The 26284-nt window shown below is 39.7% G+C and overlaps 5 protein-coding genes and 1 long non-coding RNA gene across 8 annotated transcripts; 2 read left to right on the top strand and 4 right to left on the bottom strand.

Annotated features, from left to right (window-relative positions):
- Positions 1-4134: 4134 nt before the first annotated feature.
- Positions 4135-5018, bottom strand: LOC130699196 (uncharacterized). The gene is made up of 4 exons (XR_009003386.2): positions 4870-5018; positions 4664-4800; positions 4456-4560; positions 4135-4239 (listed from the first exon to the last, which is right to left on the bottom strand). It is a non-coding gene; the product is annotated as an uncharacterized LOC130699196 (long non-coding RNA).
- Positions 5019-8988: 3970 nt separating this feature from the next.
- On the bottom strand, positions 8989-10193 carry LOC130699181 (uncharacterized). Of its 2 annotated transcripts, none has more exons than XM_057521485.1 (4): positions 9904-10193; positions 9656-9840; positions 9360-9597; positions 8989-9263 (listed from the first exon to the last, which is right to left on the bottom strand). In XM_057521485.1, the coding sequence occupies exons 1-3, from the start codon at positions 10179-10181 to the stop codon at positions 9383-9385; spliced, it is 678 nt and encodes a 225-aa protein (XP_057377468.1). In that variant the 5' UTR covers positions 10182-10193; the 3' UTR covers positions 8989-9263; positions 9360-9382. The 2 variants fall into 2 exon arrangements, with proteins under 2 accessions (XP_057377468.1, XP_057377469.1); XM_057521486.1 differs by having other exon boundaries at positions 8989-9260.
- A 132-nt stretch (positions 10194-10325) lies between these two features.
- LOC130699159 (uncharacterized) lies at positions 10326-15565 on the bottom strand. Of its 2 annotated transcripts, XM_057521466.2 has the most exons (14): positions 15418-15565; positions 14991-15246; positions 14868-14926; positions 14621-14804; positions 14370-14551; positions 14088-14298; positions 13087-14012; positions 12919-13022; positions 12523-12839; positions 12152-12462; positions 11964-12091; positions 11813-11903; positions 10978-11759; positions 10326-10917 (listed from the first exon to the last, which is right to left on the bottom strand). In XM_057521466.2, the coding sequence occupies exons 2-14, from the start codon at positions 15213-15215 to the stop codon at positions 10412-10414; spliced, it is 4026 nt and encodes a 1341-aa protein (XP_057377449.1). In that variant the 5' UTR covers positions 15216-15246; positions 15418-15565; the 3' UTR covers positions 10326-10411. The 2 variants fall into 2 exon arrangements, with proteins under 2 accessions (XP_057377449.1, XP_059352395.1); XM_059496412.1 differs by having other exon boundaries at positions 12919-13019; positions 14991-15527.
- Positions 15566-16311: 746 nt separating this feature from the next.
- LOC130699171 (cytochrome c oxidase subunit 5A, mitochondrial-like) lies at positions 16312-17255 on the top strand. The gene is made up of 5 exons (XM_057521478.2): positions 16312-16476; positions 16548-16657; positions 16726-16893; positions 16959-17030; positions 17093-17255. The coding sequence occupies exons 1-5, from the start codon at positions 16401-16403 to the stop codon at positions 17117-17119; spliced, it is 453 nt and encodes a 150-aa protein (XP_057377461.1). The 5' UTR covers positions 16312-16400; the 3' UTR covers positions 17120-17255.
- Positions 17256-18275: 1020 nt separating this feature from the next.
- Positions 18276-21531, bottom strand: LOC130699168 (uncharacterized). Its single transcript, XM_057521476.2, has 6 exons — positions 21386-21531; positions 20162-20213; positions 20042-20100; positions 19328-19665; positions 19100-19256; positions 18276-19044 (listed from the first exon to the last, which is right to left on the bottom strand). Exons 1-6 carry the CDS (start codon positions 21486-21488, stop codon positions 18884-18886), a joined length of 870 nt encoding a protein of 289 aa, XP_057377459.1. The 5' UTR covers positions 21489-21531; the 3' UTR covers positions 18276-18883.
- A 493-nt stretch (positions 21532-22024) lies between these two features.
- LOC130699162 (FERM domain-containing protein 3-like) lies at positions 22025-26026 on the top strand. The gene is made up of 9 exons (XM_057521469.2): positions 22025-22710; positions 23121-23268; positions 23351-23530; positions 23592-23812; positions 23872-24024; positions 24095-24109; positions 24179-24653; positions 24777-25107; positions 25169-26026. Exons 1-9 carry the CDS (start codon positions 22615-22617, stop codon positions 25554-25556), a joined length of 2007 nt encoding a protein of 668 aa, XP_057377452.1. The 5' UTR covers positions 22025-22614; the 3' UTR covers positions 25557-26026.
- Positions 26027-26284: the final 258 nt, after the last annotated feature.

Raw genomic sequence — 26284 nt, 5'->3', positions numbered from 1 at the left:
AGCGTTAATTAATTGGATCACTGTTTTGCCGGAGCCCGTGCAATTAAATATCTTTTGGCAAGAATACCTGTAACTGAAGCTTTCTGAACACTTGTTGGTTTTATGTAGCCAGAATTTTTAAAGCTTTGAAGCAGTAGATGGCACAGGCAGGCTTCTGCGAATGGTGTTGTGTATTGAGGTACATCTTTTCCTGTAACCTAAAGCAGACCCAATGGACATTTTTAAATCACAACATACAGTTTCGAGAAATGGCTTACCTGAAGGACGAATTTATCAAAATTTTTAAAGCGTTTCCCACAGACGATGCCCTTAGATTTTTTTTCTATTTTCTCAAAAATCGGATAATCAAATCTGACAAGAAAAATTCTGAAAAAGACAATTAGCCAAGCAAGTAGCAGTAGGATAATGAAGAATTATCACAAACATATTACCAGAATGTTTTAAGATCCAACGCAATATCTGCACAAGAGTCTCTAACAGGGACGATTTTCAGAATGGCGGCAAACAATATCTAGCAAATACATCGACCACAATCGCGGCGAAAAATGCGGGAATAAGTCCGGTACTTCAGAAGCAAGCGACCCCCTCCCCCCTCCTGCAACGTTGCCTATTGGAAAACGGAAAACATTTTTAAAAAGTAATGTAATTAAACGTTGTATTATTCAAAATTTTTAGTTTCATTTTCAAAAACCAAGAATATGAAATTTGTTTTTTTGTAGACTTCATGGTTTTTGAGTTATTTCAAATATAAATATAGGTACAATAGACATTTTAGGCCCCGGCCCACAAATTTTACTTCAAAACAATAATGTCAATAAAACAAGATAACTGTATACGATTTAGGTTGGAAATTTAGTAAGAATCACGAATATGAAATTTGTTTTCATGTAGACTTCATGGTTTTTGAGTTATTTCAAATATAAAAGAAGATACGATAGAAATTTAAGGCCCGACAAAACACCAAGCCCGACTTTTACTTAAAAAGTTAATATAAATAAAACTAGATAACTATATACGATTTAGATGCTAAATCTAATAAGAATCATGAATATGAAATTTGTTTTTATGTAGACATGATGGTTTTTGAGTTATTTAAATTATAAAAGTTGGTATGATAGAAATTTAAGGCCTGATGCCAAACATACACTTTAAACTTAATATCAATAAAACTAGATAACTATACATCATTTAGATTGTAAATTTAGTAAGAATCATGAATATGAAATTTGTTTTATTGTAGACTTTGTGGGTTTTCAGTTATTTTAAATATAAAGGTAGGTACAATAGACATTTTAGGCCCCGGTCAACAACTTTTACTTCAAAATAATAACGTCAATAAAACAAGATAACTATACATGATTTAGGTTGGAAATTTAGTAAGAATCACGAATATGAAATTTGTTTTTATGTAGACGTCATGGTTTTTGAGTTATTTCAAATATAAAAGTAGGTACGATAGAAATTTAAGGCCCGACAAAACACCAAGCTCGACTTTTACTTAAAAAGTTAATATAAATAAAACTAGATAACTATATACGATTTAGATGCTAAATTTAATAAGAATCATGAATATGAAATTTGTTTTTATGTAGACATGATGGTTTTTGAGTTATTTAAATTATAAAAGTTGGTATGATAGAAATTTAAGGCCCGATACCAAACATTTACTTTAAACTTAATATCAATTAAAATAGATAGCTATACATCATTTGGATTGTAAATTTAATAAGAATCATGAATATGCAATTTGTTTTTATGTAGACTTGATGGTTTTTGAGTTATTTAAATATAAAAGTTGGTGCAGTGGCCCGTTCCAGAACTTTTACTTCAAATAATTTAAAAAAAACTAGATAACTGTATATCATTTAGATTTTGAATTTAATAAGAATCATGAATATGAAATTTTTTGTCAGTAAACAATAACGAAACATTACTTTAAACATACATGGTCCTTAGCCGAGTCTAAAATGGTTCAACTGAATGTCGTACCAATAGATGGCGATACTGTTTGGCGGACACTTTCTGATAAAAATTCTTGTAGTTTAACTGTTGATCTCTCACGAAATCAAAAAATGACGATATGACCTCACTGATTAAAAAATAAAAACATGAATCATTCCGATAGTTTATTTATCTTTTGGCCATCAAGTTGTCCATTTAAAGTTGATTTAATTTCAATACTAAGTAAAATGCCAATAAACTAAGTAAATTGCCAATAACAATGTTCAAAACCGTTCCAAGTACGCCACCCGCATGAAAAATCGTTAAATTTTAGATGACTTAATCAACGAATATCACAAAAGGTTTGTTGAATACCTTAGATGCAATTGGACCTTTTAGTAGTCGCAATTAACAGCGTGCCCACTCAAAATTACTTTTACTTCAACTTACCCAGTTCACACCAACCCCTTTGAATCAAGTCAGTATGAGGACATCCAGGTTTCAAAATTAGTAAGCGTTAATTAATTGGATTACTGTTTTGCCGGAGCCCGTGACAGCACGAGCAATTAAATATCTTTTGGCAAGAATACCTGTAACTGAAGCTTTCTGATCCCACGTTAGTGTAACAGAAGTTACGTCACGTTCTATGGGAGAGCTGACAACATGAAAGAAAATTAATCGTTGAATTTAAATGAATTGTTTACAATTTAATAATTCTCAATGATATGAGATAAAAAAATGGAAAAAATAATGCAATAGTGGAATGTGGAAGAATGATATTACCACACATTTATGATCCTTCTTAATGACCATCTGGCATGGAGATGAGAGTACGAGGGCAAAGACAACAATGTCTTGTGCATAACTTGTAATGTTCTCTAAATTTTAGAAGAAAAAATACAAGGCCTCTGCATGAAAATAATTACTTTTTATAATTTCTTCTTTATCACATACCATTCATTTGTAATTTGAAAAGGAATTTCACATATTAAGTATTCTCAAATTAAAGTTTCTGATGGTGTTGAATGTTAACAATGTTTTCTTGGCGATATACATTCAAATATTACTTTACCATGGTTGCCTCAAATGTCCAATATTTTACGCGTCAGATGCTCGCAACCAGTCTCACATTTGACAAAGAACTAGAAAATGGCGACTAATACCGGTGTGTGACAACTTAGGACTCCGCCCCGATCGTCTTTGATCGGGCAAACCGCGGTTTTTCTTACTTCCTCACTTTTCCCCCGCTAGATGTCACTGTTTGGCGCCCCCGTTTAAGCTGGTTACGATTTGCACAGCAATTAATCTCGGCATGACATCGTTTAAATTGGTTCTAAATCTATGTTAGTCGACTAATTCTTAATTAAATCAAACTGTTACCACTAGTATTCCATTACTATAAAGAATGACTGTTTTCCAATCTGTGTGTGAGTAGGTGCTGAAGTGTATACTCTGGCTGCCTTTCAAACTACAACAAATGAGGAATTGAAAATTGTTAAGTACCACTAATTATTTAAAACATTTATAGTACCATACTGTATATTCACTGTGTCTGCTAGATTTTATTATTGTTGGTGGTCATCCGGAAAACTTGTACATTGTATCACATTACTGACCTGCTATTCCTGAATGTAAATAGAAATTATTAGTTATCAACAGTCTTATCAATACCATTACAGAAAAGGTGATTCTACTTAATATTTCAACATGTTCCGACTCTGAGTAAGTATTATATCATTTGATGGTATACTAACTTTAAATCTGTTCACTGAAAGACCTATGCTTAACAAATCTTTGTTAAGGTGTTTTAATATATGGTCACTGTATTAAAATAATGTTATTATAATAAAATTCCTTCTCAATCAATAGACTAGATAAATGTTAAACAAAACATACTATTACCCAGAAATAAATATTTTGTCCAAAACCAGGCAGATATCCTGTCACTACAATCCCATTGAAAGACTAGTACAGAGCACTCAAGTGTGCTTGTAACTCTGGTCACCAACAACACAAACAATAAATCTAGATAAATAAATTATAAATATAATAATATAAGTTATACAGATAAATAATAAAATATTATAACCCAAAAATAATTTTCGGATAAAACTAAACAGTGTCTGTTTTCAAAAACAGCATAATTTCCAATCAGTTAACAACCATGCAATATTTCCTGCTAAATATTTATTGGTATTAATGAAATATTTCCTGTTAAATTCAAGATTTATAATAATGTCACACCATGGAAAGGTCTCCACCTACATTTCGATCAAATCCTGTTGGTAGATTGGGCATCTATAATAACATCTCTAGAAGAAAACTATAATTATTGATCTTTTCAAGGGAAACTGTGCTGCAAACAATTAAATGTTGGCTTTCCAGACGATGTTCAAATGTTGGCTGACGCCCCTTTCCATTGTTTCAATGGAAAGGTTAACATTTCGAATTTAAAACAGAAGAAAACTATAGATCTTGATGTTCATTGTTTCAAGTTAAGAATTTAAAACAGACCCGTGTTTCCGAAGTAATGTTATGCTAAGCCAAATTATTCTGAGCACTGAAAAACAATGATAGCTGAAAAACTCCTGCAAAAATGTGTTTGTAATTCTGGTCAGCCTGGAATAAAACATAACAATTTAATTATAATGATACAATTAATTAATAGAATTGAATATATAGAATATAAATAAAACTAGACATAGCTAGCCAAATGTCCTACCATTACAATTCCAATATTTCATGTTCCAGCTACATTAAGCGGGCCAAAAGACAATTTATAATAAAAATGGTGAGGTACTGCATAAAAGAATGAGTTCTGCCCTGCAACCACCATTCTCTACACATCCATAGAACTACCTAAAAACAAAAATATCTCTTGAAAATGACATGGGGAAGTTTTAATAAAACACAGAATAAAACATTTACCTATATAGATTCTTCACAGTCATCGCTCACTCCTAAAACTGTCTCCGCCTCTATATTTTGATCAAATAATGTTGGAAGACTGGACATCCATAATGACATGGAGAAAACTATGGATTTACTGATTACATCTTTATGTATTGTGGTACATCTTTTCCTGTAACCTAAAGCAAAATACATATATAAATAAAGACAAATCGCAAAATACAGTTTCCAGAAATGGCTTACCTGAAGGACAAATTTATCAAAATTGTTAAAGCATTCCCAACAGACAATGCCCTTAAACATTTCCTTTTCATCGTATGTCACAGCTTCCAGAATGTATTGTTCATGAGGCTTTCCATCTTCCGTCAATTCACTGAACAGATTCAGGCAGCCTTTCGAGTTGTGGCCAGCTTCATGACACTAGGGGTAAAACCATTTTAAAGTTATCACACTAGGAATACAAGAAGACACTTACCTTGTTGTTTCATAATCATTATCTTCAAAGCCATGGTTTTAAGACGACAAACTCTCAAATACACATTTCCCTAGAGCACAATCGACCACTGACAGCTAGCAAATTCGTTTTACAAGAAAAAAAAATGTTATTTAATTTTCCAATTACTCCATTTCTACGTATTCGGATTACATACCCTTTCAGTTCTATTTCTCCAACATCCCGGGCAGGAAGCTCACTGCTTGACCACTTCAATCAATAATTACTGAGTAAAACTACCTTCGTCAAATTTGTCCGCGCATTCAAAACCTAAACGAAACACAATTATCCCGTTATCACTCACTTTAGAAATTATGTTTGGACCAACATATACACAAACATATTACCAGAATGTTCTAAGACCAAAAGCAATACCTGCACAAAATTCTCTAACAGAGACGATTGTTAGTTAGAGTCTGAATGGCGGCAACATGGCCTACTATAATCACGGCCAGCAAACGCGCAATACCCCCTGCGCCTAAAACGAAATTGCCAGAGGGGTCTAATACCCCAAACCGAGCTCCACTTTCCACTGTTTGGTAACTAACAAAGAATTGAAATGAGTGGGAAAAACAATGGAAAGTGGAATCTAGCGCCGCGCGTGGCCAGTTTACTATAGGAAAGGAGAAAAAAGAAAGATTTATGCTGGATTCGAACACGGGTCTCCCGCATTCCAACTGAAAGTTCTACCCATTACACCAAAGTTTTGATAGTTAAATTGCTACCGGGGCACTAGTAATTCACCTCCTTTACCATTCAGTGGCAAAAGTCGGGGAAATCGGAATGGGTGGAATGAAGCTGCGGCAAGTGGAGTTCGATTTGGGGTATTAGGCCCCTCTGGCAATTTTAGTTTTAGGCGCAGGGGGTATTGCGCGTTTGCTGGCCGTGATTATAGTAGGCCATGGGCGGCAAACAATCTCTGGCGAATGCATCGACCACAGTGGCGGCGAAAAATGCGGGAATGAGTGAGGTATTTCCAGTGTTTCCACTTTCCGCAAAGTGGTATCCCTAGAACGTTGCCAGACTGGGGACATAAATCCCTATTTTAAAAAAATAAAATCCCCAGAAAAATCCCTGTTACCTGCTGTTACTTTCATGGCATACTCACATCATGGTGTATAAGGATGGTGAAAGAACTCTTCGTTATAACGGCCTATCTCGGCTGATGGCTATTTGGGGTCTAGGTTAGATATTGCCAGAGACGCCTAGTGGCCGATATTGAAGTAAAAGGTAAAGGCTGCACCTGCTTGAAAAATTTTCTAAGTCCAAACAAGGGGACGTGTCCCATTATCCCATTACCTCTTAGCTATCAAATTACCAAATAACTTTTCTTTTATTATATCATTGTATTTGACGTTTAGTTCGTTTAGAATAAATTTCATGATCAATTCTTTTGTTTAAAAGTAGCCCGTTATAATGAATTAAATTTATATAGCAATAGGAAAGGAGAAAAAAGAAAGTCTTGTACTGGGTTCGAACTCGAGACTCCCGTTCTGCAAGCGAGTGTTCTATCCATTAGACCACAGAATTTGTAATAACATTTTAACCGCGACACTAGTATATATGATGGTGGCGTTGGCTATATCTAACCTCAATTAGGCCACACCCACCTCCTATGAAACAGGCATCATTCGAGATAGGCCTTAAAATGGAGAGTTGTTTCACCATCCTTGTACACCATGCTCACATGGCCTACTATAATAACGGCCTGTCAGCGCGCAATACCTCCAACGCCTAAAACTGCATTGCCAGAGGGGCGTAATACCCCAAACCGAGCTCCACTTTGCACTGTTTGGTAACGAATGCAGAATTCAAATGTGTGGGAAAAACAGTGGAAAGTGGAACCTAGCGCCGCGCGTGGCCAGCTTACGGTAGGAAAGGGAAAAAAGAAATGACTGAGGCTAGATTCGAACTCGGGTCCAGCTTGTTATATATAGCTTGTTATATTGTTATATTGTTGTATAGCTTATATATAGTTCTCTGCCTCGACAATGAATAATATTACCAAACATTCTCTATTTGCAGCTACTTACAAAACCAACTCATTCATGCTTGAACTTCATCAACTTCATCAACAACAACAATATAAGGCAACACTAACACGCCCTAATGTTAGATACAAAAAGGAATGTATGATAGATATATAGGATGTATGATAGATATATAACATAAAAAAAACTTACGGGTAGCGAATTGGGTCACATATCCCGATGATAAGCTGCCTGCATCCACGAGCCGTCTTTCAGGCCGTGGGGAGGCTAACGAACAGCCTACGTTCAACGATCACCTCTTCTCTACCTTTCAGCTTGTGGTTCGATCTTCCCGTAGTGAACAGTACTACAGATCGATTTTTAGCCTGGCAAGGCTATTTTTGCCAATTTTAGCCTGGCAAGGCTTTTTTTTTGGTGTGCCATTTAGCCCCTTAATAGTAGGCATGGCTCTTCTTTTTTCTCTTTTCTTTTCTCTCTTGTTTTCTTCTTTCTTCTTGTTTTCTCTCTTCTTTTTTTCTTTCTTGAAGGCGTAGAATCTAGCGATCTGTTGTAGAAGCTTGCGTAATTCGATGAATCTTGCGTATCTTGATTGAAGATTTGGTGGGAAGGTGGCGGTGTCGGGACTTGAACCCGGGGCCTTCAGAATGCGAAGCGAAGGTGGTAACCACTGTGCCAGGACCGCACATCTCAAACAAATTTATTTTTCATCGACCTTCGTTCTAATACCGGAGCTATATAATATGTGACTAATAGTGGTGTCGCGCTGTGGTAGGGCGCTGTGGTATAGCACTGAGATCATACGTCGACTGTCCGTGATCGGTTCTTATAGACGCCATTGCTTCAAAAAAAATTTTATTATTTTTATAAATGTAAATAAAAAAAATAAAATAACCCATTTTATTTATTTTAGAACAGTATTAAATCGAACACATTTTTAAAGCAATTAACCAGTGCCCGTCAAAGCCAAACAAGTTACCAGAAAAATTTAAATTGGCTATGGAAATAAAACTATCGGATTGCCCCATCATATTTGTTTAGTAAAGCAATAAAGATATGGTTTTTTCCAAAAATAATTGTCACCGTTTTGGAAATACAACGAATATAATAACTACTGGCGCGCCAGTACGCTACAGCGCTAGCGTGACACATCAAAGTTATTCAATCCTATGTATTTCCAAAACGGTTGATGTTATGAAAAAAATAGCAATTTTCCCGGAATCAGCATTCGATTTTGAGTATATTCTGTCATTTTCAAGCAATTCCAACGATGGTCAATTTTTGACGGTTTTGGAGGCAATTTTCCCACGGTCATTTTCTTCGTTTTTCTCGATTTTGTTAAGCCCAATGTCAAAACAGAGCCGATATTCGTGATCAGCGTTCAATTTCGAATCGGAATAATGTATTTTTAACTAAATTAAGCAAGGATTACGAAAATTAATATCTTTTACACGTGAACCTTATGGCATTTGAATGATTAGAAGTGAAAGTTGCTACAGCCCTTACTCTAGCCCCGGACGATCGCTGAAACCCAATGCAGAAAACTGAAAATCGTACCAATAGGTGGCTATAGTGTTTCGGAGACCGTCTGCAGTAGAAATTTCTGATACAAAGTTGCTACTCATATTTTATTCGACGCTTGATACTCTTAAATGCTAGTATTCTACAACTCTGTATTGTTGAGCAATAATAACACAAAGTCTACTATAAACAAGTTGATCTCAACTGCTGTTTTGTTCTTACAATCCAAGAAAATTATGCCGCTTTTTTGGCTTGTTTGAAACCCTGTTGGACTAGCTGCTATGCTTTGGGTGCTGTTGGGTTATACGAATACGTTTTTTGAACGAGGCCTGTACCCGCACGTTTGAAATTTTAGTCCATGAGTCGCTGGCGTTCGTTGAGCTCGCCGGTGATTTTCTGATTAATCCCTGCTGTGAAATAAAAACAGAAAAATGTTAGCAAAGACTTCACGTTTTGAAAAATTATACAATTATTTAGCCAAAATCGTACAAAAAAAAGTTGTGTACTTTATCTAGAATTTTCATAAAATTTAGTTGTCTGGTTTGGTTTCCACCCACAGCTTCTTGAATTCGGCACAAAAAGGTTCAACTACCCAGGGATCATTCGTCACGACAACAGATTCATTATTCCCAGTGACTGCTTGAGAAGTCCAATTGAATGAGCCAAAGCAAAGCACTTTATCGTCAATGATGACAAACTTATGGTGCATCAGGAATGGAGGTTTGTTGATCTGTACTCTAATTCCTAAAAGAAAAGCTACATGGAGAATTATTTTAAGTTTTACAGTCACCAGCATACATACCGTCCTTCATGAAACGATGGTTTTGAGATCCAAACGCAGCTTCCATACTGAGGTCTGTAATCACACGAACTCTGACTCCAACTTTGTGACGTTGCAACACGACATCAGCTATCTCAAAACAAGAGATGCAATAAACAGCAATGTCGATTGATTTCTTTGCAGACTTTAGGTAGGAAAGGAGGTGGCTGTCATGCAAATAAATGAGGCGATTAACTACACCCGACAGATCTCTTAATGGTGTGTTATACCTGAAACCAGTCTTTGTGTGACTGAAGTCGCAGCTAACCCTTGAGCAGCCTTGAATTTCGTCAAAAAAATCTTTACAGGCTATTTTCTTATCTGGGAAGAACATCACTTTTCGGATGACCTGCTTCGTACGCTTTCGCTGCAGATAGCTGATAACATGCCGAGTGCATTCTACCAAACCGATAACTGCGGCAACTAAACCAAGTTTGGGAAGATAATTAGTAATATCTAATGAAGTCATTAAAACCAAACTTATTTTTTCTTTCTCTGAATGAACCATGTATCACATTTGAAAGCTAACTAAAAATGCATTGTTGCCAGTTAGTGGTAAATCAGAATATTTTCTTGTTCTAGAACGACATCTAGCGTCCTAGGTTTGCACTACTTCATCTGTCCATATGAAGTTGAAAACAATTAAAACACAAACGCGTCTGAAAATTTATTTTTATAGCTCCTACATATAAAAAAGAAACGAAAAGAAAAAACAAAAAACAAACACAATCCTGTCAATCAGCCAATCACTTTGAGATGACCCTTATTAGTGCCCAATACAAACCCTTGTCCGGCCGTTGGTATCCAGCGAATGCAGTTAAGACTGGTCAATCCAACATCAGCCGTTTGACTTAAATCACGCACGTGGAGCAGGCTACCTTGCGGTGGTGGAATGCTCGGTTTTTTCTCCAACAGTTGACGACTACTTTGATGATGTTCAACTGTCAAATCGCCAACAACGCTATGAACAGCACCACTAGTTGAGCTGGCAGCTGCAGCAGTAGTAGTAATGGCTGACGATCCATTTCTCTGTGTTTGAAAGACTTTGATAGGAATTTGATACACCTGGGCCCAGAGCGTAGGAAGAGCGTGATCACGACTGGTAACGGAGAGAGCACGAGAACTTGCCAAACCGAGCAATAGATGGCGACACGTTGGCGAAATGCTGACCGAAACAACAAACTGATCAACGTTCACCTGCGCCAGACACAAACCCAGTCGTGATGGTTCTAGACTATGAAGACCTGTAACGGTAAGAAACATTAATAGCGACACACGAAATTTCTAAAAAAAGAAGTACTTACTAATGAGAGCTCCAGTAAGAGAAGTGCAAGGGACGAGAGTAACGAGAAATCGTCCATCGGCTGATACGTCAACACTAGCGTCATTATGAATTTTACTTTCGGGAACGACGATGTTAGCGTGCGGATCGCGGATATCGGGGATGAATCCGTCTTTGGCGCAAAAATCCCAAGCTTGGATGCGGTACGTCAAATGAGCGCTGAGCGAAACCTGCGACTCGGCGTTACGACGAAGGTTCCAACGTTGCTGTCCTGGACCTTGATCGGCTCCGCCAATTCCAAAGGAAACTCCAGCTGATCCACCTATGCCACCCATACCGTGCCCTACACGCGGGAATACTCTCCAAGGAGGTGGAGCGTGGTGTGGACCAGCAGTAGAACGCGGAGCCATCACCGGAGATGTCGGACCTTCTTCTGTGGCCGGTATGAATCCTTCGTCTCTCATGGCGTTGGAGAAACGTGAAACGTAAGGGAACGATTGACCGGCAGCTGATGACGATCCAGGTCTAGATGGTAGAGGAGTTCCAGGTAAGGGTCTAGTGATGGGCGTCGATGGGGTAGGAGGAGGAGGCGTTGCATCGGCTGAATCAGAGGAATTGATTCCATGCTGGGAAAAGAAACTCGTTAGACTTTCAACCATAGTCGAGAGCCATAAACGATAACGTGTTCGTTCTTGATCGTTATCGCCACTCTCTTGCGCTGTGCCAGGTTGCTGGCTGGTGCTTTCACCCATGCTGTTCAGTTGGACGTGGACAACTTGCGACAAATATTCTCTCCACAAGAGCCTACCAAGAAAATGGCGATTAGATTTGAATTAAAATCAATTTCAATTCAATACCTCATGCGCTGCTCTACACCTCGTGGCGAACGGATTGGACTGGATTGACGCCAACGATTAGCTGCTGGATTCGCCGACTCTGCCGCCACGTCTTAACCCCGCAATAAAACGTTCGATAAAATGTGTACATTCAACTGAGTCGTGCTATTACCTGTGTCAGTATCAGAGCTGTCTTCATCTTCAAACGGACGTGACGGGCGGAAACGAGGAGGAATTCCGATGTTGCTATCCATTCGTCTCGGCGGTTGAAAACGATCCGCATTGCTGTTTGAAGACAATCTTATTGATTTCAAAAACATTTATTTTAAGTTGAATGGAATTTGATCTTATGATAATTACCTGGATTCGAAAGAACGTGCTCTTTCAAAGGCGTCCCTTCTTGCTCGAAAATGGCGGATACTGTGAAGGACATTAGAGGCCCACGGCCCGCCGCGAGAAGATACGCTACTATCACTAAAACTAGCCGTGGGCAAACCACCACCGTCAACAGAATTCTCTCCAGGTGTTGCTGCTGGAGTCGGGTTGTTCCCTTCGACATTGCTCCCAATGCCGTTAGCAACGGCTGCCTCGTTTAACTGGGCTAAAATGCCCATTGTCTGTCGTTGAAGCCTAAAATGCGATTCCAGACGCTCCATCAAGGGACGCAAGGACTAGAAGAAATCCAGAAATTAATGAATTTGCACTTGAAGCATAATTTTAATTTAAATTACCTGATCGCTTGGACGTCCAGATTCCAGATTCACGGGTGCGGTGGATTCCAATGTCGAGTGATACGTGGCCAACGATCTGATTTGATTTTGGAGCGTACGTCCGTGGAAAATGCGACTAAGAAGCGAAGGTTTGCGTCGCTGGATGCCTGAATGACGAGTATGAAGAAGGGAATTGCTTCTGTGCGTTGGATGCATCAGATTAATGTTATTGTTTCGCCGCGACATCCGCGAGAATCGGGACCTCCTCCATCCAAACGAATTACTGCTCGATCCCAGTCCTCGTTCGAGATTGGGCATCACTTCGTCAAATTCACACTCTTTTTTGATTTGTTTTTATAGAAAAAGAAATTTTAATAAAAGAAATGATTTTCATAACTTTCAATAAAATTCGCTGACCAGTTCCCATCGAATAATCACGTGAAGGTCCTGGCTGGGGATCAATCTGTTCGACAGGATTGCCAGACAAAGAGCTCGAATCGCCACGATAAAGACCCAACCTGCTGCATTGTGCAAAATGAAACGTCAAAGTTGAAACACCAAAAGAATTTAAAAGGTTCAACCTACCGGATCGGATATCTGGCTTCTCGTCCCGCCACAAAACTATGGCGTAATCTCGGATTATCACGATGATGTTGGAGTCCGATTCGCCGTAAACGCCCAAATAAATAATTGGTGAAACGTCGGCATTGAATTGGCGAATACGCCCGCGATCCCATCACCATTCTGCCATTGCTGGTGAACTGTAAATCACCTTCGTGATTTGAGCCGGCGGTACTGGTGCCAGCAGTCTCACGATTATTGGCAAAGGCAGTAGATTCACGATGACTAGAAGTTGGACGTTGGGCCGACAAGGACGTGCTGCTTCCTGCTGGGCTCGTCCGCAAACGAGACACAAGATCCAGACTATCTCTGACGCAAACCTGAAGGTAACGAATTTGCTCCCTCAGGTCTTCCAGAATGCGACGGATTTGCTGCAATCGATAAACTTGGCGTCGATGACGAGTCATTTCAAGGTGAGAACGGCAAATGCGTTGCATATTTTCGATATGTCGGCTGAGGAGCTGAATTCTCATTCGAGCATCTTGGTCTAAGGAGGCTCCACTCGATCTCGAAGGACCTTCTGCTGGTCCACCTGCCTGTCGTTGATTGGTGTTTAAAGTTCGACCGATATTGCTTAGGGCTCGCAGATTTTCAGCTGCATTCATCAGCGTACGCCAGAATCGATCGCTGGATGAAGACGTGTTCAATAATGAAGTATCAGGTGTAGGAAGGGGTGGACTAGTCCTGTTGATCGTGGATTGCTCAACCACGGGAACATTAATGGTAGCAACGGTAGGAGCAGATGATGGAGCATCGTTATTCATGCTAAACGAAGCTACCGTTCCGGTGCTAGTACTCTGACTGGAACTGGCGTTCAGTTCTAGTTCCGCAGCGCGATGACGTAGTTCCTGATAGCGAACCCTCAATCTTTCGTACTGGTCAAGCAATGTCTAAATTTACGAAAGAAAAAATGTATTAAATGCATTAGTGAATCAAATTAAACATAATAGGATGTCCACACTCACTTGATAACGACTCTGAAGGTTACGTTCCCGTTCCTGTTCATTGCGTTCCATTCTGTAATTAATCGGATGAGTTACTTGACCAGGGCCTCCTAGTGTCAAGGAACTACCCGACAGGGACGAGGTGGTCCCAGGAGCGAACGATGCGGACGTGCCAAAAGTATTCGATATTCCTGTGAGTAACCAGTTACCCAATGGATCGAAACTAACATATCTAAAATGGTCCGATATGATATTTGTTAGTGACAACAAATTTCTTTTTTTTTCCCATCAATAAAACAATACCTTAGCTTTTGCTTCTCATTCGCTGTGCTGCACTTAGCAAACGGTTGGGGAATATTCCAATCCCAGAAATACAGTGTACTATTGGTAGCAATTACGAGCAACCTTTCACTAGGATGAAAAGCCAAGGACGCTATAACTGTTGTCACTTCTGTAGCAGTAACAGACCACATTTCACTTCCTCCCTAGAAATTAAAGCAGTATGAAATAATTGGAGGACATGTCATAAACTAAACATTGTAAGACAAACATACAGATAAATCCCAGACACGAACTTGCCCTCCTAGACATCCTGATGCAAGAATGTCATTACGATGGGGATGGAAGGCAATGCACCATGGTGTGCGAGGATGCCCTGTCAGGGTGGAGATGCACTTGCTTGTTCTTAGGTCTGTCACATTGATGTTGTGGTCACCATGTGATGAAGCAACTTTGGAGCTAAACACACAACAAGGGTTATTAACTTTTTTCTGCAGTAGATGAATATTGTTGGTACATTACCCATCTGGACTGAAAACCATTAAAAAGGTTGATCTTGGATTTCCAGGCAAAGTGCAACACTACAAAAAAAAACACATAGGTTAGACTTTTGAAAATCTTTAATATTTATTTTTAAATATTTACTGTTTCTTTCAGATCCTTTTTTAACAAGTTTTCTTCAGCTATGGCTTCAAGCTTTTTAAGAATGGTATTGGGATTGTGAGTAGGTAGTGAAAGGCTCCTATCATTCAACAGCTTGTGCAAATGATCATATCTAGTGCTTTTGACTTCTTGGACTTCAAGAACCTCATGATCTTCTTCATCTTCAGACTCTATCAAGTTGAAGACTGGCAATGGAAAGCTGTCCATTTACTCAGCAGAAAATCAAAGTTCTTTAATCCTGTCAATAAAAATGTGGATCTAGTTCGAAGTATTCGAGAACGTTGGCCTTGAAAACATAAGAATCTCAGCAGGAAGTCAAAAACAGCTGGAACAAGAATTTTAGCTGACAAAGGATACTTGCTTTCTGTAGAGAAGGAAGACTCAGTAAATCAATTAAGCTCTCTCTTACCATAGGTTAGCAGATGCACACTCACGAACACGTCGATGAACACAACAAACTATCTAGAAATAAAAACTTTCAGCGCAGATAATAATACGAATAAGTTAGCCGAATTTGGCCAATAAAATTTTTGGCAAGACAGCTACGAAGGAGACATCTGGCGATTAACTACGAATCATGATCCGAGTTTTCACTGTCAAATCGTTTCATGCATGGACATCAAATTCTTAACAATTTGCAAATGATCCATTACATTCATAACTGCGCACTTTATAACTTTCTTTGTTATTTGCACTAACGCGGGCTGAATTGCACAATTTCCAATGTAAATCGTAACTTTCGGCCATCAACTAATTGTTTAGAATGCCCATGTTGAAATGGGCGCTTTTTTCTCGATGGGAACCCTTGCCAAGATATAAAATAATTCGATTATGCTGATTCCGACCCGTTTACTCATGACATACAGCCATTTCGTTTTGCTACTTTCCATCTAGGCAATTTAAATCTTGGCATTTGTATGGAAAGAGCAACACAAGTTGTAGCTTTCGTTATTCGTTACAGCCATTTTATTGGCTCGTCAACCGTATTCTTCTGATTCTAATACCTGATTCAAATTTGCATATAAGAATGGTTCAACGTGTGCTTTTGCTTTACTTGATTGTCAAAACGCTCCAATTCGACAATCGGCACATTTGGTTTTGCATAAGTTCCACTGCCTCACTGCCAGTTACTTTAGATATCTTGTGCCATAAACTTTTTTATGTACTGTAGGTGAATATAGTTTTATATCAAATAGAAAAAATTTAAAAAATTTAACAAGGTTATTTTCTTAGTTATGTGTTAATTTTGAATTATCGAATAGTAAGACAATTCTTCATCGGCAACCTTGGCGAAATCTAGCTAGTCGTCCCTTTCGTCTGCCGCGATTCGCCATATTGGACGGGCAAGTTTTGATCGAGTTGTTGGTACCTACGTGACTTTAACAAAGCGAGATGTTCCGATCGGGTTTGGCTCGCACCGCTTCTTTTGCCCGCAATTTGGCAGTACCCAACAATTGCAAATGCATTGGTAAAACTATTTATCTTAAAATGTGATTTCTAAAGATGGCTAACGGAAATATCTATTGGTCTTCATTGTAGCCGGTGTACGCTTTATGTCTAAGCACTCCACCGAGTCAGACGTTGAATTCGATGCCCGCTATGAAGCTTTCTTCAACCGCAAAGACATTGATGGCTGGGAATGCAGAAAGGTTGATTTGTTTTGATTTTTCTTTATATGTTAGTTTAAACTAAACTGTTTTCCAACTCCTGCCAACAGGCCATGAACGATTTGAGCGGTATGGATCTTGTTCCTGAGCCCAAAATTATCATTGCTGCCCTCAATGCCTGCCGTAGGCTCAATGATTATTCTCTAGCTGTCAGGTTCTTGGAAACTGTTAAGGACAAATGTGGAAATAAAAAAGAAATTTATCCATACATTCTGCAGGTAAATTAAATGGTAATCTTATTTTATGATAAATGTTCAGTTATTGAAATTTCCCTGATTATCAGGAAATCCGCCCAACTTTGGACCAGTTGGGATTGAACACCCCTGAAGAGTTGGGTTATGACAAACCTGAATTGGTAGTTAATTGAAAATAACTTTAATTTTATCCCCAGTTATTATTCACTTTCTTTTCTTGCAGGCACTGAAATCAGTGTATGATATATGAAGTGCTACTATAAAGTCCATCAATGTGAGACCTCCATAAGTTGGTTTAGTCCAGCATTTAGTGAAATGTATGAACCTGAGATTTATTGGTGTCATTAAATGTACAGAATGGAATAACATTACACACCTATCTCGAAGTTTTGGGCTTAATTTTTTTCCAAAATTAGAAACCTCTCAATTGTATATAAAAATGACAGTATTAAATTTGTGAGGTTTTTATGTATTAAATTTGTGAGGTTTTTATGTTTATTGCTTAGCATTTAGCAATATAGATGAATAAAGAGAGCATATGTATGCAATCAGGGATCAATAAACCATGATTTTGGTAATAAAAAGCAGTGGATTTGATAAGTGAATATACTGTGTTTTGTCCTTTGTGCACAGCTCAAAGTTTATAAATTTGGTCAAGCTTCATTTCTTTGCTGCTGCCTCTGCAGCTTTGAGGTCCTTCAGTTTTTGTTTCTCTCTCATCAGATCAGCATCTCTATAACATATAATTAATGTACCAATAGCAAAAGGTTTAATTTAAAAAAAAGTTAAGTACCTCTGTTTGCGAGCTTCAAGAGACAATCCCTTATTACCTTCCTTCTCAGCAGCTGATTTGCTCTTTTGTAAATCTGCTGCTTTTTTAGCTGCCTTATCACGAGCAAGATCGCGTTGGTTTCCACCTAAAGAACAAAAGAAAACATTTGACAGAAACGTTATGGAAGCTACTAGATCATTTTGACCCATTTCTCTTTGATAACGTCAAAAGTAAACCAGTAAAAAACAAAACAAATAACTTACGGGTCATGGTGCTAATATAAAAAGAATCGTGTAGAACAAAACTTAATGAAAAATAAAGTGGTATGAAATAATAATAGCACAGGAGAGGGAAACAGGCTTTCGCCCCAAGTTTTCTTTAGGTCGTACTCTCGGTGAATGAGAGATGATGCGTTTCTGCCTTTTCCCTCTAGGGTCCTCCTTCTTTGAGGGTTGATCGTCTTTTGTTTCATAGCGTTGCCAGTTTTTGCGCCAGAACAAGGCGGCAAATCCAAACAAAAAAACAAAAACAAGCAGCTGAGCAAGGAGCATATTATATGAACAAAAGAATGAGCAGCAGCTGATGACGAGGCGGGATGTTGTGAAAACCGCATGGCAGTCTCATCTCTCACATGTAGTGAATTAAAAAAACGTTTATTGAACGTCATCCTTTTATGCATTTGAACATTCTGAAAAACCAGGGTTTTATATAAATGTAGAAATAACAAAAAAAGAAAGGAGCCATGAGAAAGAATGAAACAACAATCACGAAATTTTTTGTCTCACTGGGTTTTGTCGGGGAACGAGCGACCGAAGACAATCGAATATTTGTGATATATCTGAACTCGAGAGCGCAACATTTTTTAGTTGTACACAAGAGGAAATCGATACAAGTAAGAAAAACTTTTTATGATCACCTAACCTTGTCTATATGCTTGGTTCGAAAAAAAAATTGCATTTTTGAGGTCGACAAAAGAAATCATAGCTCACTATTGCTAAAAAAATGGATTTTTCTGTGCCATCAACACAGTTTAATACGAAAAAGTTCCCTTGGGTAAAGTATAATATGAAATTTGTTTTGAAAATTTAGTTTAATCTTTTGAAAGTTTGATTTTGGGCGCTAATTCAGTTTGTAACGTTGAAATTCAATAATGATGAAAAATTTGTTTTATGTAGGGAGCAATCGAAAAATGGTCATCTTGGATTCTTCTTGCAGATTTTCTCTGCTGAATTCGGCATCATCTCACATGACTTGAAGGATTTCAGATGCCTCAAATGCATTGCCAGGTAGAAGAATCACTGGCGCTGATACATGTCCAGCTTCAACGCAGATCATATTGGGGTATTCATCATCACCGAAATCTTGGATTTCCCTGGCTTTCTCAACCCAAGGATTCCACACCACTAAAAACAAGTAAGAATTAAAATCTACTATTAAAAAATGCTTTCTTGTGAATACCTGTATCAGGGAAGTTGTACTTTTGAATCCTCATTTTCCTGTTTGAAACCACATTAGTGATGATGTGCTCTTGGGGTGTGTTTTGGTAGACTCTGTCTGTGTATTCGTTGACAGTGACGACATCTCTGACCTCTTGGTAAATAGCTCCATCTCTAGTCTATTTTTGGCCAATGAAAAAGGAATGTGTTAGCAGAGCAAGGCGGAAAGGGTTTAACTGATCGAAATCACCTTGTCAACAAAAGTGCATCCTTGCAATCCAGTGATTTGACACCTGCGAACGTCTGGCACTTTAAAATAGGTGTGCAGGAGCAAATTGAAGGAGAAGGTGACATCTTTTCCGACATTGTAGACGCCGATGTTAAAGTGAAGTTCTTTTTCACGCAGGATAAGCCGGTAAGAGAGGCGGAACGGAAAGTTCCACATAGACCTGGTCACCTCGTTGTCCACAATGCAGAACATGGCTTCAATATCACCAGACGGTAATCTTTCAGGCGGTTTCTCGACATGCCAGCGAATGACACGAGCGAATCCGTGTTGAGGTCCGTAATTCCACGATCCGAATTGAGCTGTAAAAAGAAAAACTTAATTTTTTATTTGATGATGTTTACAATTTTGACACATGCCGCTTTGCAACGTTGCCACATTCATTTCGGGTGGCAAAACCAAGGCATTCCCATTTTGGGCAGGACAGGAGTTCGGTTTTTTTTTTTTCTCTTTTTACATATCTGTATATTGTGGGTCGTTTTACCCTGAAGCTGAAGTCAGGGGGACCGCTGAGTGAGCCCGAAACGATCATCATCCATCATTTGAGGATTGACAGAACATGGCTGGCACACAGAGCGGAGGGACGGAGGCGGAGGATATGTGCCTTGCAGCACCAGCAAGGAGAGAGATAGGAGCAAGACACAGTAAAGCGATTAAGGTCAAAGTTAAATAACTTACGGAAAACGAAGGGGATCCCTCCTCGGATGGCTTTCTTCCCGTCAAACACGGCCTGTTTGCTGCAACGAAATCGAAATGGATCTTTAAGCCGTGTTAAGAACACAAAGACAAATCATTTACCTGACAAAGAGTTGCTCTTGATTGTTGACTCGCCACGAAACCACCGTAGCGCCTAAAGCAGACACACAAAAAACGATTTAATGTTATCCGTTTCTTTTGTCTTCTTCTGCGCGTCGTATAATAAAATGTTACATCCATCACGCGGACGCAATCCAATGACCCTAAGACTCGTTTCTTCCCCTTTTTCCCCGTCGTATAGTTTTTTTTTTTTTTTTTTTTTGTTGTTGGAGAAGAAGAAAAAAACTTGGCTTACAACCTTTTGTCAGACAGACGGGAAAAAAAGTGGTTCGTTCAGTTTTTTTTTTTTTTTTTTGGGAGGGAAGTAAAGAAGAAAAAAAAAGTGGGCGGTTGGAGTAGTGGATGACAGGAGGGAGATGATGCCAATACGCGTAACAAACACGTGCATATGTAACACAATTCCCCCCCCCCCCCCCATTGGCAATGGAATGTTTTATACGACATGCATCTTTTTTTGTGTTTCTTAACGGGAAATATTTTGATTCATCGTTCTATCGTATTTTAATCTCTTATAATTCTACGAAATGCAGTTAACTTTCATCCCATGTTTAGTTGCCGGAAAAATCGTTGCGCACTTAGAAAAAAAAATTCCGATAGATTACACGCACCAGCATATCTGACTAAGGAGGAGCCAAGGACGGGAGAGAAAAAGAGCGTGAATGAAACCGCAGGAAAACTCGATCACTTGGCTTTCTCTTCTTCAATGAGGGTTACCATATCTCTTTAACATTTTAAGTTTTTTCTTGTATGAGAGTTTCGTGTTTTATCTGATGACGGTCCATGTTCACTTTTCAGTTGTTTTTTTTTGAGTTGAGTTTTTGTGTGTGCGCGTCTAGAGATACAAAAAAAGGCGACATTTGAAGATTGGATGGAGGGGAACAGCGGGTTAGAGAAACCGGTGGCGATACGAGCGCCATTCGGCGGCAAGCACCCCCTCCCCAAAAAAAAAACAACAAACCATAAATTTAAAAACAAAAAAGAGTGAGCTATTTTCTTTTTTGCCGTTAAGGGACGAACTAGAAAGGGGGAAAAAAAAAAGAAGTTCCAAAACCAAACCAATCCAATCCAAAGAAAGGGATACGAAAAACATACGACATCCATTTTTGAAGCGACAGTACGACTTGAAACGTTAGGAAATGATTGTTTGATGGAAATGGACTGATGGGGTGAATTAGCGATAAGAATAGGCGTGAGTAATGGACTGACCGTGTAAATTGATTGTGCACGTGGTGTTATTGCCGCGATCGAGGACGACGACGCTAGTGGGCGCGGCGGCCATATTATTACCACCACCACCGCTCGAGTACATGGCGGAACTGACAGGCCCGACCGTGTCGACTACCTCCTTTTATAACCTTAGCACCCCTCTCTTTCTCTATTCTCAAGTTGTTTTTGCCCGTCACTTTTGCTCAACGTTCATTCGACTACCCTCTAAGGCTTGATTTCTCTTGATTTTGGATAAAACTAATGGCTGCTTTTTTTTTCTTTATTTCTTTGAACTGTCAATTTCCGAATTTCCCGGCTTTCGTGCATCGTGTGCGTTCACGAACAAGTGTCTGCATTTTTGTATTTCGCTTTTTCCTTCATTTATTTATTTATTTATTTAATTTTTCAAACTGAAAAAGTAATGGACAATTCATGATGGAGTGAAAAATGCGACCGCTAGGTGTCACTGCCATCACTTGACAATTTCGTTCGAAATTCAATCGACTTCTGCTGTTGTGGTTTCATTAATGACGAAGACGTTCGATTGCGATAAATTAAAAGCTTTCTCGACAATCTCATTCGATAACTCGTTGCACAATGTGAGATGTTAGCGCAAAAGCCGGCAGGCGGTCGATCGAAGAAGAGTTAGCTCGCTGCTGGGATCGCATGGCGCTTGCGCTCCACTGTTTTGTCTGCGTAATTCCTCGGTTTTTTTCTTCTTCTTCTTTTACTGCTTTCCTACGCTGGTCTAGTGGCCGGTCTCTGCAACATTTTTTTGAGGAGCTGTCCGCCGTTTGATCGTGAATGTGTATGTGTGTCTGTGTGTGTGTGGATCGTCGTGTAAGAGAAAAACAGGAAGCCATTGTGTGTGTGTGTGTGTGTGTCTGTGTTTGTGTTGAGCTGTGATTCTCTTCAACCATCTCTTCAACCACATTTCCCTATACAAGAAGATCGAGCACGAAAAAGAAAAAGGGAAAAAGAAGCTGTTGCAACCTTTTCCGGCGTTTAGAATAGGCCAGATATTTAGTTTTCTATTTTCTTTTATTGCTTTCGTGCGTCTGAAAATCGAACAAAAAAAAAAACAGAGGAGAGGACACGATTTTTTTCGTTAAAAAGAAAATAGCCGAAAACGTTCAATGGCCTTCGACTCGAGTTTTCTTTAAGTAACGAAAACAATCAAATTATTTTGTTTGGTGAATCAAGAAAAAATCGAGTTGAAAAGGGACGACATGTTGAAATTCAGCAGCAAGAGCGACGTCAACGCCGAGTGCAAGTGCATCGTGCGGCTCCTCGACGATTCCGAAGTCATCGAATGCGACATTCAGGTACCAAACAAAATGTATTTATTATGCTTCCGACATAACCGGCTTATCCATCGAAATTATACATCAAATGAAAGTATCGTTTAAAAGAGAAACTTCATCAAATCCAGTGAACGTCCTTTTTTTCTCAGTGTGTGTGACTTGTTATTTGAATAATGGACAAGTCTGATAGCGTAGTTGTATATCTAGTCTAGTGAAATACGAAGAGAGAGAGAGAGAGACGGGGAGGTTGGCCTTTTTATTGATTGGCTGTGAGAGACCCTGGCAAGTCCACCCTTGTCGACTACGAAACCCCCCGTATGTGTTACCTAAGCTCACCGCTAGTCAGCTGATGCTGTGTTGTGCTGTCTACACTGCTCATATTGATCAAGAGATTAGAAATTCAATTGCAATTTTTCAATGTCTTTCCACAGCCTCGATGCAAAGCTCAGTACCTGCTCGACTACGTCTGCCAGCAGCTGGATGTCGTGGAGAAAGACTATTTCGGTCTGCGCTACGTCGATCATCACAAACAGAGGAAATGGTTCGATTTCACCAAATCGGTGGCCAATCAAGTCAGAGGTAGTTGAATCTGACTTTTCATTTCATTACCATTTGTTTGTAATCTTTTGTTTGTTTTTTTGTTTGGGGGGATTGAAAATAGATGCCCACAATTTAGTGCTGTGCTTCCGCGTCAAGTTTTATCCGCCAGATCCGATGAGACTTCAAGAAGCGACTCGCTATCAATTGTACCTGCAATTAAAACGAGATCTGCAACACGGCCGACTTTACAGCCCGGGACCTGGTCACGACCTCGCATTTCTCGCAGCTCTTTGCCTTCAAGGTATTTGTTGTCATTTTTTAAACAAACAAATAATTATTTTAAAAATTGCATATCAAAACAGAGGAATTGGGTGATTACGATCCGGAGCGACATCTACCGGGCTACGTTTCCGAAATGAATTTGGTGTTGAATCAATCGGAGAAACTAGAAAATCAAGTCGAGGAATTTCATTCGGGAAGAGTGGGCGCTCTTGTCGGCATTTCAGCCTCTCAAGCCGTTAATGCATTTCTCAAAAAAGCAGCCACGCTCGATACTTACGGCGTCGATCCGCATCCAGTCAAAGTACACCATCATGTTGTATCTATTTCTTTTTGCTTTAATTTAAATCATTTTCGTCACAGGACCCGAGAGGGGCCAGATTGTATATCGGGACGAACCACAGTGGCGTCGCCACGTTCCACAACGGCCGACGGACTCACCACTTCCGCTGGATCGACATCTCCAAGCTCAATTACGAAGGGAAAATGTTCATCATTCACCTCATCATTATGGAAGTGAGTCATTTCTGAATGTTTCACATTTCTAAAAGAACAAAATTGAACATTTTATTGTATTCTTTTTCAGGATGCAAGAACCAAGGTAATCCACACGAAAAATGAGATCCAATTAAAATAAATTTAACCGAAAAATCGATTTTGAAACAATTAGAAAAAACACACGGTCGGTTTCAAGTGCGCCACGTCCTCCGCATGTCGCCATCTATGGCGCTACTCGGTCGAACAGCGGATATTCTTTACTTTCACGTCATCTGCTGAGATTCCGGCCGTCGTGACGGGCGGGAGCTTTTTTTCACGCGGATCTAAAGTTCGCTATTCGGGACGGGTTGAACGCGAACTCGCCCTGGAGGAGGTGGCCTTACTGGCAGCGGCCGCCGCCAGTCAAGAACATCCGACTGATCCGACGGATCGACGCCATCGATCGGCTTCTTACGCGTCGCGACGTTCCACATCGGAGCCAATCAGCGGCGACGGTTTCGAGTATGGAGACGATGAGGAGGAAACGGACGACCTTTCGTTTGACCGACATCGTTCAACGGAGCGCACCACTCCCAATGGTTCCCGCCGGAGGAATCACAACGATGAACCGTTGCCAAGACAACGACACCGTCAACACGATCAAGACGGTTTGTCTCCTTCAATGCTCATCCATCTTTCGATTTTCATTTGTTTTTTTTAACCATTTAAACTTATCCCCCATCAATTGAATTCGTATAAACAATGACTTGAAATTGAACTTGGAAAAACAGTTCTAGAAGGCCACGACAGTTATGAAGCGTCATCTTGCGGCAGCGGGGCGAGTCAAGACGATCGTTCCGATGTGGCGAGTTGGGTGGCCCTGGATCTCAGGGGTTTGCCTCGCCATCATTTGCAGCATCAACAGCCACACCATAGCAACGGTTACGACACTTTAACCATCGATTCGGATTTCTACGGATACGCGGGCAGCACGACGGGCAGCACAGCAGCCGATCCCAACAGCTGGTCCCTTCATCCCGATCACGATCATCAATGGCGTGAGCGCGATCATTCTGGCAGTCGCCATTCTGCTTCGCCGGCCCACTATTCTTCTTCATCCTCGTACGCATTTTTTTTTAAGTTATAAAATCTAATAGCATTAAATTTCGAACGATTGAAACAGGCGATATAAAGATGAACCGTCGGATGGCTGGTCAGACTCCGTTCCACGACAACGACGACGACGAGAGCTCAAATTGTCGGAACAGGTCCTTCGCGCTGCTATTCCTCTACTACCCCCTGGCGGAGGATCTTTGATTCCTGCTAGTCAATCGCCATCGGGCCCATTACAACACGTCCAGCATCCTTGTAAAATGTGGACCAAACGGATCCTGCTGCTGGGCACCAGCCTTTTCACGGCGTTCTCATTCATGGCCCTGACGCTGATCCTCGTCTACGAGACGGATTTCCACTGGGCCATCCATCTACGCCACTGGCCCGAAATGGTCTTCATCCAGCGACACTTGTACATTCCCTTCCGCAACCTCTTCCCACTCGGATCTTCATCATAACCACATGATCTCAAAAGAAGCGTCCTGTTTTTACAACAACAAAAACTCTCTGCACCCCGACAAATCATTCACGTTTTTGTTGTTTTGTTTGTTTTGTCGCTTATCAGCGCCATCTAGCGTTCTAAATCAACATTTTGTCAATTCATTTTTTTTTTTTTTTAGGAAAAGCTTTCCTTATTGAAGACTTATTATTCTCTTTAAACTCTGGTTGTTATTGCTCATTCCATTCATGTCAATTGTCCACTGCTACAATCGACCCAGCTCACATATGTCTGTCTCTTTAAAAAAAAAAAGCTTCTTTCAAGTCATTTCAAAAACTAAAATGTCTTTCAATATTAGGATCATTTTGTCACACATTATGTCATTTCCTCTGCCATTCGTTGATTTTTACTCTGCGTTTTGTCCTTTTTGAGTTCTATGCTTCATTCTCGAGACAGAAAAAATTCAAATTCAACAAATACACCACTCGTTCCAACTCAGTTTCAGTCAACGGATATCTAAATGATTGATTCGGTGATTGTGCTCTGTTTGAAAACATTTTCGCCCGAACTCAATCAAACAACCCCCCGATGACAATTAATCGATTTATGCAAGAACATTATTGATTGACTTTTTGCCCGGATTGCCGGGTGGGGCAGGGACCCCGATTAGAGCCAATCGGGGCCGATCCCTACATTCAAAACATAAAAGGTATTAGAGCCACTTTAGATAACATTGGGCATTAGCCC

The sequence above is a fragment of the Daphnia carinata genome, chromosome 8, assembly GCF_022539665.2.
Source record: "Daphnia carinata strain CSIRO-1 chromosome 8, CSIRO_AGI_Dcar_HiC_V3, whole genome shotgun sequence".
Taxonomy (NCBI): domain Eukaryota; kingdom Metazoa; phylum Arthropoda; class Branchiopoda; order Diplostraca; family Daphniidae; genus Daphnia; species Daphnia carinata.
This window is presented reverse-complemented; position numbering and strand designations above follow the sequence as displayed.

Excerpts from the sequence above, each read along its gene's own strand:
- LOC130699181 (XM_057521485.1), bottom strand. The coding sequence starts at position 10,181 with ATGGTTCATTCAGAGAAAGAAAAAATAAGTTTGGTTTTAATGACTTCA. Across the intron at positions 9,841-9,903 it reads CACACAAAGACTGGTTTCAG|CCACCTCCTTTCCTACCTAA; the intron begins GTATAACACACC and ends TTTGCATGACAG. Across the intron at positions 9,598-9,655 it reads CCATCGTTTCATGAAGGACG|GAATTAGAGTACAGATCAAC; the intron begins GTATGTATGCTG and ends CTTTTCTTTTAG.
- LOC130699159 (XM_057521466.2), bottom strand. The coding sequence starts at position 15,215 with ATGGACAGCTTTCCATTGCCAGTCTTCAACTTGATAGAGTCTGAAGAT. Across the intron at positions 12,463-12,522 it reads CTGGACGTCCAAGCGATCAG|TCCTTGCGTCCCTTGATGGA; the intron begins GTAATTTAAATT and ends GATTTCTTCTAG. Across the intron at positions 11,760-11,812 it reads GGTGTAGAGCAGCGCATGAG|GCTCTTGTGGAGAGAATATT; the intron begins GTATTGAATTGA and ends TTTTCTTGGTAG.
- LOC130699171 (XM_057521478.2), top strand. The coding sequence starts at position 16,401 with ATGTTCCGATCGGGTTTGGCTCGCACCGCTTCTTTTGCCCGCAATTTG. Across the intron at positions 16,658-16,725 it reads ATGGCTGGGAATGCAGAAAG|GCCATGAACGATTTGAGCGG; the intron begins GTTGATTTGTTT and ends TCCTGCCAACAG. Across the intron at positions 17,031-17,092 it reads GTTATGACAAACCTGAATTG|GCACTGAAATCAGTGTATGA; the intron begins GTAGTTAATTGA and ends CTTTTCTTGCAG.
- LOC130699168 (XM_057521476.2), bottom strand. The coding sequence starts at position 21,488 with ATGTACTCGAGCGGTGGTGGTGGTAATAATATGGCCGCCGCGCCCACT. Across the intron at positions 19,666-20,041 it reads AGGGATCCCCTTCGTTTTCC|CTCAATTCGGATCGTGGAAT; the intron begins GTAAGTTATTTA and ends TTCTTTTTACAG. Across the intron at positions 19,045-19,099 it reads GTACAACTTCCCTGATACAG|TGGTGTGGAATCCTTGGGTT; the intron begins GTATTCACAAGA and ends ACTTGTTTTTAG.
- LOC130699162 (XM_057521469.2), top strand. The coding sequence starts at position 22,615 with ATGTTGAAATTCAGCAGCAAGAGCGACGTCAACGCCGAGTGCAAGTGC. Across the intron at positions 22,711-23,120 it reads TCATCGAATGCGACATTCAG|CCTCGATGCAAAGCTCAGTA; the intron begins GTACCAAACAAA and ends GTCTTTCCACAG. Across the intron at positions 25,108-25,168 it reads CACTATTCTTCTTCATCCTC|GCGATATAAAGATGAACCGT; the intron begins GTACGCATTTTT and ends CGATTGAAACAG.